This window comes from Esox lucius, chromosome 21 (assembly GCF_011004845.1).
Source record: "Esox lucius isolate fEsoLuc1 chromosome 21, fEsoLuc1.pri, whole genome shotgun sequence".
NCBI lineage: Eukaryota > Metazoa > Chordata > Actinopteri > Esociformes > Esocidae > Esox > Esox lucius.
In genome coordinates this window covers 16,924,696-16,935,334 of record NC_047589.1, presented here as the reverse complement: position 1 = coordinate 16,935,334, position 10,639 = coordinate 16,924,696, and the positions used below count along the sequence as shown (strand labels likewise).

The following is a 10,639-nucleotide window of genomic DNA, read 5'->3' as shown; positions in this document are numbered from 1 at the left end:
AGACTGAATTTAAACAATAACACAACATGCCAGGCACACTACCCACTACTCCCAATAGGGATATTCCTTTGGGAGGGATGAGTAATGGCCTTACCAAGGTCACTACAATATAGAAAAATAGTATTTGGAACTTTAACATGAATAGCAGAGGTTTGCTTGATATTTTGCTTGTATGTATGCTAGTAGTACAGTACAAATCTTATAAATAGCCCCTTTGTTGCCATTAAAATATTACGGAAGTTGCCATATTGCTCGGATCTATGATTGAAGTCTTCTAACTATCTCTATGGGCCAGACCCTGCTACCGAGACCGGAACTTACCCGTTTATGTTCTTCCTCTTTTCGACCTTAGCCGACTATCTTCATACTGATTAATGTTAGCCATCTTTGGATGGGATTCCAATAAACCTTTTTTCTTCGAATCCATTTTATAAATGAGACAAGGAGCTCTCTTGTTGCATGTCATTTCAATTTTGCTATTTTGATCAATAAGGCTGAGTCAAACAAAGACACGGCATTAAAGCGCCGAGTTATTTCATCTCCACAAGGTATCGTCCTAATATATCGCATGTCCTCTATCCAGAACCTCAAATCTTTTGGTAAGTGACATTATTAGTACATTTCGGTACTTGTACACAGTAGCTAATTTAACGAGCAAATGCCCGGTATATTTGAGCAATCTTTAAAAAAGAGCAGTTCGCTAGATTTCAATTAACCAGGTAGTTTAAAAATAATAACTTCACAATTATAGTTCAAATAGCTAAGTGATTCAAGTATATATTTTTTAAAGCCGTTGGTAACGTTGTTAGCTGGAATGACTAACTGCATGCTAGCTTACACTATCTAGCTAGAGTTGTAGTTAAAGTAAGCTTCATCTACCACTGAACAGTTAAAGTTACGTTACATACTGTAATTGCTGTTGTACAGTCAGTTACTACCTAGCAAGCTCTAGCACTCTGGTTACCGGTTGCTACGCTGTTCTACTAACATACCAGTAGGCGGTGTCCTGGTGAAAAAGAAGCGGTGGTACGGTCTACTGTTGTGATGTACATAACGTTGTTAGAAAACCTCAACTATGCGGCAACGATAGCTTGTTGATTAGCGATATTTTAGTAAAATATTTAACCGGCTGTTATTATTAACGTTAGCTAGTATTAACGTTGACGTTAGATATAAGGTTCTTGAGCAGAATGACGTGGATGAACTGGTCCAACCAAAGTGTGTGAAATAGGCACATTAGGGAGGGTTGAAGGGTTAGAAGACTGGTGTCTTGAGGTTGCCCCGAAGGGGATTTTTATTTTATCCTGAAATTCTACACCATTTGACATGCCTATTTTCTACTATCTGACTGCAGATAAGACACCGTGTGCATTACCAGGACAGGTTTTTAGGGCTTTGGCCTTTCATCATTTACCACATTACTGTCCTGAGTCACAGCCCTCTGACCGGCCCCTGGCTGTGGCTCAGAGACTCACCATGCTGAATTAGCTAGTAAAATTACAGCATACACTGTGGACATGACCTCACTAGTTTAGAAATATCTGCTGTAGTACACAGCACAATTTTACCTTCTTTATTGATGCTTTATGCCTCCCTTAAGTTAATTTTGCTTATAAATGCCTAGCGTATACTCGTTTGATATTGTTAGTGCTAGCTCTCGAGCACTGGGTGCCAAATGCAGATGAAAATGATGGGAGAATATACCAATGACATAGCTAAGATAATTAATTATCCAAACCAGCGCCTGCTTTCCTGCTGGAGCTCACACCTCTCATCAGGACTGGCAGACGTTTGACATTTTTGTTGGAGCTCTGAATGTGCTCATTTGGGTCACTTAAGAGAGTGATAATTAGTTCACAAGTTGAATCAGGTGTGATAGTTCGGGAAACTTTAAAAACTGCTGCTTGTCACTGAGGAGGGGTTGGGCTAGTAGACGACGAGATCATTTTGCTTTGGCTTGAAATGGAAGTAGCCTAGATAAATTAGTAAAGAATGTGGTAATGTGTATGTTTTTGCATGTGATTCTTTAAGAGATTACTACATGATACAGCCCCATATTTGTAGAAAAACAAATAACAAAATCTAGGTTTACGTATTTTTTTATAATGCATGCAATTTATATCTACCAATTGAACTTCTACTATAACACATGCTGCATGTTTTTTACTTTGAGCTGCAGGTAGATCTGTACGTCTGTATTAAACATCTCTATGCTAGTGGTTAGTTTTATGTCGTGGAGCTCCGCCCCCTAGAGGTTTACCCTAGCCGCGTTAGCGGCCGTACTGAAAACTCATTATGCAAGCGTGCCCCAATCAGGGCACGCTTGCCCCTGTATAGGACCCGTGAGCCCAGTGAACACCCTCCCTTTTTTATTCAGCAAAAGCTTGCTGAGTTCTACTGATTACTTATTTTTATTGCTTCAGTCTGAGAATTTTTGTCGTTAGCATTCTTTAGTTCGACATCTCATCATGAAGAAATTTTTCGCCACTGCATGCAGTTGTGCCGACCTGCCACCGGATCAGGACTCCCACTGTTTGTGTGTTTCCTGCTAGGGACCGGCCCACGCTCGCGAGGGTCTCACCGACCCCCGGCTTGCTCCTCCTGTGCTGCTTTTTCCCCTCTCTACACGAGTAAAGAGGGCAAACTTTTTCGAACAGGTAGTGGACGTCTCCGCCGTGTTGAATTCCAGCAGCGGCGCGAATAAGCAGCTTATCCCTCATTCTTGCCCTGCAGCCTTCAGGTCTTTTAATGTTTTTGCTTGTGCACGCTCTATTTCTCTTCCCTATTCAGTGTAATGGTAAGAGCTATGTTAACAATGTTGAGGGTAGTGGGTGTTCTCAGGGAGTTATAGGTATAACCACTCTATCCTCCTTACCCGCCACCTCCAATGGACATAAGCGCCGCCTAGCGGGTTCAGAGACGTCTTTCATCCCGCTGCCTGCAGGTTCCAAGGGTGTTCGCTCTCAGAGTTCGGCCCGGCACGACCGGGTTTACATTCACTCGCCTTCAGTGAAACGTCCGCGTATGCAAATGCCGGGCTCCATTTGCGTGTTACCGAGCGTTCTGAGATTACACAGGAGGTTTTAGACATAACCGTTGTGGCTTCTCAATCCGCTCGCTATGGCAGGTTCAAACAACGGTTAACGTCTTCGGCTCTGCCTCCGTCTCGCTACCTGTTCTCACGCATGTAGCCAAATGACCGTTCCACATGCTCCCCACTACTCGCCTGTTGGTAGTCTTCCTACCAGGAGGTTTCTGTGCGAGCACAGACCTCAAGGATGTTTACTTCCATGTCCCGATCAATTGCAGGCACAGTAAGGTCTTCTGATTTGCCTTTCATTGCAAGGTCTGCGAGTATACGAGGATTCCATTCGACTAGGTTCTGGCTCTGCGCACCTTCTCCGAAGGCTTTTGAATGCGGGCTGTCCGCTGCAGTGGTCCGCACCATCTAGGGTGCTATGGCGACATTTACATCCAAAATGCATTCCACTCAGTGGAATATGTTTGGGAAGCGGTGCAGGCAGAGGTCTTCTGACCATTCGTGTTGCCCTGTGGAGGAGATTCAGTCATTCACAGTATCTCTTGGATATGGATAGGTCGCCCTCAACTATCCATGGATACGCGTCGGCCATCCCTGTGTGTCATGAGGGCTTTGCTGGAAACACGGTTCTCAGCCTCCCTCTCCTCCGCCGTTTCCTTTTGGGTATGCGCTGTCTACACCTGGTGGCCAGGCTGGGCGCTCCGCAATGGAACCTTGCTAAGGTGCTGGGCGCTCTCCGTGAGCCTCCAACCGAGCCCTTACGGCAGTGTTCTCTTAAGTTGCTCTCCCTTAAGACTGCCTTACTCATCGCTTTGTGCTCTGCAAAAAGCGAGTGAGTGATCTCCCCACGCTCTCGCTGCGCCCGGGCTGCCTGGCTATCAGAGAGGACTTCGGCTGCGCTACGCTGAGACCTAATCCGTCCTTCGTACTCAAGGTCATCACCAGCTCTTTTCGATCTGGGACTATTCATTTACAGGCCTTCTTACCTCGTCCGCACATCCGTTCATTCTGTTCTCAACGCAGTTGCCCGAGATCTCTGAATCTTTCTAGGGAATCTCGTGCTTTGCCTTGGTCGTGTCTCTGCTCTGGAACTACAGCATTCTGTAGCCTGCTTGGTTCACGGGTGTTGTCACTGCCTGCCAATACATTTGGCATGGGTTGTCCTCCTCCTTGGGGCTTCCCTCATCTCGTGATGTGTGGTGCGTGAGTGTTTTTGTTCTGCTTATGTGGAACCGATACGTTTTGCTCGAGCTCAACATCCCTTCTTCTCCCTGGGGTGGCCTGTGTGTTCGTAGGACTGCTCTGGGGGAGGATTTCCATCATTAACGCATTCGATCGTCAGCTATCGGGGATGTTTTCATCTTGGGGTTTTAGGGGACGGTTCTACTGAACCCTGCGAGTCGTGCTGGTTGGTCCGGCAGGGAGTACATCATTGGCTCACTTGCTCCACCGTGAACCACTAGGAGCTAAAGCCCCTCTAGGGGGCGGAGCTCCACGACATATAACGTTAGTTACCGGAAATGTAACTCCGGTTATATGAGTGGAGCGGAGCCCCCTAGACCTGTTGCCCTGCCGTCCCACGAGTTATGCTGAATAAACTTGTGAGGGTGTTCTCTGGGCTCACGGGTCCTATATAGGGGCAAGTGTGCCCCGATTGGCTGTCGCATCTTGCATAATGAGTTTTCAGTATGGAACTAGGGTAAACCACTAGGGGGCTCTGCTCCACTCATATAACCGGAGTTACATTCCCTCTAGGGGGCTCCTTTCCACTCATACAACCAGAGTTACATTCCCTCTAGGGGGCTCCTCTCCACTCATACAACCGGAGTTACATTCCCTCTAGGGGGCTCCTCTCCACTCATACAACCAGAGATATATTCCCGGAAACTAACGGTTTGTTGTTTTGCTCTACACTGACGAAACAATGTACTATGCAAGAGTAGCAATTATACTAGCTTATACCGTGTCCTGTCAGGTTTTTCAACTTGTTAAGCTTAATATGATCTACATTGAGCTCCTAATTAAGACTGTGTATATTTTTTGAGAACTACATTTCTTCTCATCCCTGAAATAAGCCATCATCATCGGTTATTGAACTCAATGTTGTTGACGATGTACGATGAACCAAAAAAGCAAATTCTGTTTTTTGCTTCTGTACCACTAAGGCTCATTGCAAAGTTTATGATGTGATAGTATGTCCCAATACTGGCATATTGGTTAGTATATGCTTTACAGTACATACCTTACTGATACAGTACATAACGTGTAGTACGTAAAATAAGTATGTCAGTCAAAATTGCACCTTAGTCATCCCTCAGGGGAAAGGCCAGAGAACACACAACTAAAATGAGATAACATCCCTGAAAACACTGGGACTTAGCGTTTGGAAATTTGATTGATGGAACTGGGTTCTGTGGTCTGATGTGATTAAAACTAAGCTATTTGTCCACGAACACCAGAGGTGGTGTAAAAAGAGCCATGCCGTGTAGTAAAGAACCTATTACCCACTGTGAAATTTGGTGGTGGGTCTATGATGTTGTGGAACTTTTACATCCCAAAGCTTGGGAAACCTTGTTATGAACAAATAAGAGATTTTAGGCCAAAACCTGTCTGACTCTACCAGGAGGCTAAAACAGGGTCATCATTGGATCATGAAGTACAAAATGCCAATAACTGTGACATGCATGCTTTTAAATAAAATAATTTCTTAAAGATTTAGTTTTTCTTTGAACATTATTTGCTCAATTAAAGGTCAGATTCACAGCCTTTTTTTTTTTCATTTGTCCCTTGGGTGCCAATTATTCTGGCACTATCACTTCCTGAGTTGTTTTTCTCTCTCCACCCCCCTCTCACTTTAATTGACATTGTTTATTAGATCCCTTTGCTGATGCCACTAAGGGTGACAACTTGCTCCCGTCAGGGACTGAAGATAAAATCCACATAAGGATACAGCAACGAAACGGACGCAAGACCCTGACCACTGTGCAAGGAATCGCAACTGATTACGACAAGAAGAAGCTTGTGAAAGCTTTCAAGAAGGTAATGAGACCTTTTCTCTTTACAGCTAGTTATGATGACAAGCAGCACTCATTCCTTACAGTAAATCATCCTAAATTGTTGTGGTGTATGGCTTGTACCCTTTGCTGAATTCAACATGTTTGCTGAGTCAACAGGTCAGTGTTTATCAGAGATGCCATTTAATTTTAAGTTGCGTTACAATACATATTCTTTCCTCCCTAATGATGAGTATCATTTCCATCGTTCTCGTTTGCTTTGCTTGAAATAATGAAATGAGGAAATGGAAGTTTACATGGTCAGTTGTCTGAGGAACGTAACTCTCCACCCAACAAACAAATCTCTTTCAGGGTGTCATGCTGCTTCATGCAGCTAAGCTAATAATCACAACAGTTATTTTCAATTGGACTAATTTAAATTTTTTCTTCATGCAATTAGGAAAGTAACTCAGACACATAAAGGCCACTTTCAACTTCTCATATTGTCTGTTATTAATTTACTCAATTATTTGACAGGCTTTTTCTTAGACCTCATTGGAATTATTGTCAGAAAACAAGGCAATGTTTTTCATCAATGGTTGTCTTCATTTTCATGTGCATGTTGTGACTAACTGGGGTTGTCTTTGTTTTGCCTGACAGAAATTTGCCTGCAATGGTACTGTGATTGAGCACCCAGAGTACGGTGAGGTTATCCAGCTGCAGGGAGACCAAAGGAAAAACATCTGCCAGTTCCTCCTGGAGGTAGGCCTCTGATATTTGGTAGTGTTTTTGAAATTATTATTTTACTTAATAAGTAAATAACAATGTAATAGTCAAGTTCACACATTCTTTTCCAGGAATTACCTGGGGAATCGTTACAGAGATAGAGGGTATGAGATCAGATCATTTAAAACTTTCGATTGTCGGAGTGAACATAAAGTCAACTTTACTTACAGAATTCACTCTGGGGAATTACCTCAAAGTGTAATCAATTCTGATTTCATAGACGATGAGTGAGTTTCTCTTCAACCTTCAACCTCGCTTTTAATCCCTGCAGTAAGTCTCCATGGCTGTATACTGTGATCTGAAATTGCCCACAATGCAATGGGATCACATATACAATTTCATAGGCTCATAATAAACTGAGTGAAGTCCAATAGTCCAAATCTTTCATTTGGACTATTGAAATTTGGTAGTCAGGACGCTCTTCATGTCCTATTCCAAATACAGAACCCCTTCACTGTTCTGGGCATTGGTATTGGATTTCTTGATCAGAGGGATTAGTGGCCTCTACTGGTCCTCGAACAGCAAAATATCATTGTCTTTATCAGATCATACTCCGAAGTACTGTACACCATTGTATAGGTTTAACATGATCAATATGGAAATAGAAAAAACACAGATACTGTGACAATACCGAAGTTGTGATACAGTTTATTGTTTCTGAAGTGAAACTTCACATAAGCCATTTTATGCAAGGAAGCTCTGTACGGTTTAACTGATTCCAGTGCGAGCGCTAAAACACTGGATCCCCATTCACAATCAATGAAGGGTAGCGAAGTGGGAGGGGGGACTGGGTGGCAATGTGAGTGCACGGTGGAAAGCAAATAAATTGGTCGAGTAATGTTGAAAAGCAGGGAAACCACACTGGAATACTTTACCATACAGACTTTTTGAAAGTTTATGCAAATCTCCAGGGATGTTTGGTAGTCGCTGACCAATCATGGTGTCCCATTCGAATGTCCATGTTGACAAATGTTAACCTAGAAAATGCTTTTAAAACATCACACGATGACTACAGTAGCCAGGAGTGTCCTCAATTTTTTTTATTCATAATGGTGATTAGAAGATAAGGTATAAGTGAGAAGACGATTCAATCCAACACAGTAATCACAAAATGTGATTTCCTGATAATAACAAGTCCTATTTTCTAAGTCATGGGACATTTCATTGACATGACAACTATCATATGTAATGGAAAAACTATTACCTTTTTGATATTAACTAAGATTTTTTGTAATGGTAACCTAAAAGTGTCAGTTATTCTTTACATGTGTGAATGCATTCCATAGATTGGATGAATATATATATTTTTGCAGCAGTTATCCTTTTAGAAACCGCAGGCTTCCTCATACAACCATTCTATGTTTAAGACTTTAAGAGATGCTGCAAAGTCCTCCTGGTAAACCTACAAGTGAGCAACATAAAAATAAAACATAAGGTCAGGCTTTGGTCTGCACCTAATATACGATGTGTTTAACCCCTCATGTAAAAAAAGGCAGAATGTAAATAAACTTAATTTCACTTTTAATAGCAGTATTTACAAGTAGGAGCAGATCAGCATAATATTGCAGTAGGTTGCATGCTAGCTCTAAAAGCTCCTAGTGTTTTGTTTTTGTGTGTAGCCTTATTTCTGTCTGTTTTCCCCTAGATCGGCATTGTCAGGGAAGAGCAGTTGAAAGTTCACGGATTTTGAAGGAATGCTGTTACTTCAAGACCAGGACCTCATCAGTTTTTAGTCTTTCTTCCATTAATATGGGTTGATACAGTTTAGCAACATGCCTGATGTAACACAATAAAAACACCATGTCCCATTTTTCGAAGCGGATAACTCCCGGCTCTTATTCACTAATTCTCCTTTTAAATCCGACTCTATTCAAGTTATGATGCCAAACTGACTTGACCCAGTTCCTCATCAAGCATGTTTTCTTTTTAACCATTCATTGACAAGCAAGCAAAACCATATCAGAAAAGTGAACTGCATGTCTGAAATTTATAAATAACATGCACATAACTTGAATGATAAAGTTAAGGAAAAGGCTTTGACTGGCCTGGATAGCTTATTAGTATATTTGACTGGATTAACAAACCAAATAAAATGATTTCATTTCAGGTTAATGCACGATGTGAAAATACGCTTAGTTTCTATTTAAACAATTTCTCTCAACGTAGATTGGTTTTAACTTTCATGTGCTTTAGTGTTTTATTAATGATTAACAATATGTGTTCATTAATGTATTGATTGGAAGGAGGATAACAATCCCAAAGAAGTGGTTGTCCCCATGCTGCCTGGCGACATGGTGATTGACAGTGTTTACATTTGTCCTCTATTTGTCACATAGTTGGAAAATGCTGATAGAACATTCACTCTCCTGTAGTTATGCAAAATCTACCTTCTAACCCAAGAATTTAGTGTATGCACTAAAGTGCACTTAGTCTTCACTGCCCAGGAAACCATCTGTGTTGATTGATGTGACACCTATCTATGCAATACCACTGGGTTTATTTTATATCAGACTTTCTGTACACTCAGTACCTTGGGATAGTGATATAGTGGTGTGTGTTATTTTCTTGTTCAAATTAGTTACACCCGACTGAGCACTGCAGAGCAGACTAGCGCTAGTGGCACTGGTAAACAAATACTACAAATGTAGCAATAACTACAGGTTAATCACATCTGTTATCGGTCTAGAACAAGTATAGAATGATCTGTGACATCAAAAATTGTATGACATCAATGCAGTTTTATTTATAGTTCATGGAAAACTGTCCTGTATCATCTTTAATTGCATGAGAAACTGTATATATTTCATTAATTTATTATCAGTGTTTATCAACAATTTTTAATACTCTGAATGAACCATAATGAATAAAATTATAAAATCAGATGACAAACATTTGCTTTGGTTGCATGTGCACTTTTCTTCTCAGATATCTGACATGTACTTTGTGTGAGTGTAATGGCCCTGGTAATGCCTTTAGATTATCTTTTAAATAATTATTCTCTTAAAAGAAACATGTAATTGCACAGAGCCTGCCATGACTGTCTGCCAGTACTGTATGTCAACAATTCTATAGAAAATTTATAAAGGTTTTAAGTTTTGTGTGGCAAAACAATGATAGTGCATTGGGTAGTATAGGCCTAGGGTTGCTCATCTGAATTTCCATACATATTTCAATCCAGCCTAACTTCTAGTTGGGTACCATTTGCTAGCGAACATTCCACTAGAGACAGGTACCCAGAATACCTAACACTGATTTTGTGTTTTTTAGTTAATTGTTAACAGATATAGCTAACAGCTCATTTCCATCTAGTCCCACAGGCAGGTGGAGATTTACGAAAACCTCTATACCAAACAGGCAAGAAAGAATTGTCATAAAACACTGCATCCTACAGCATCATAACATAGAGACACCGGTTCAACGGCATCCAAACTGAGAGACACTGCCTCAACGGCATGATAACCAAGAGACACTGCCTCAACGGCATCATAACATGGAGACACTGCCTCAACGGCATCATAACATGGAGACACTGCCTCAACGGCATCATAACATGGAGACACTGCCTCAACGGCATCATAACATGGAGACACTGCCTCAACGGCATCATAACATGGAGACACTGCCTCAACGGCATCATAACATGGAGACACTGACTCTATGGCATCATAAGATGGAGACACTGCCTCAGTGGTATCACAGAGTGACATCCTGACAGAATAGACTTTGACAACTCTGTCGTTTGTGATTCTCTAACAGCAAACCCTCATCCTCGCTAACAATTTTTGAATTCCACTGTCTCTTGACCAGCAGCAGCTGTTGT

General features: G+C 41.6%; 1 protein-coding gene across 1 annotated transcript; it reads left to right on the top strand.

Moving 5' to 3' along the window:
• Positions 1–344: 344 nt before the first annotated feature.
• Positions 345–9,708, top strand: eif1b (eukaryotic translation initiation factor 1B). Its single transcript, XM_010899017.4, has 4 exons — positions 345–599; positions 5,916–6,079; positions 6,694–6,795; positions 8,465–9,708. Exons 1-4 carry the CDS (start codon positions 569–571, stop codon positions 8,507–8,509), a joined length of 342 nt encoding a protein of 113 aa, XP_010897319.1. The 5' UTR covers positions 345–568; the 3' UTR covers positions 8,510–9,708.
• The last annotated feature ends 931 nt before the right edge of the window (positions 9,709–10,639 follow it).

Coding starts and splice junctions, on each gene's coding strand:
- eif1b (XM_010899017.4), top strand. CDS start 569: ATGTCCTCTATCCAGAACCTCAAATCTTTTG. Junction 600..5,915: donor CCAGAACCTCAAATCTTTTG/GTAAGTGACATT, acceptor ATTGTTTATTAG/ATCCCTTTGCTGATGCCACT. Junction 6,796..8,464: donor TCTGCCAGTTCCTCCTGGAG/GTAGGCCTCTGA, acceptor GTTTTCCCCTAG/ATCGGCATTGTCAGGGAAGA.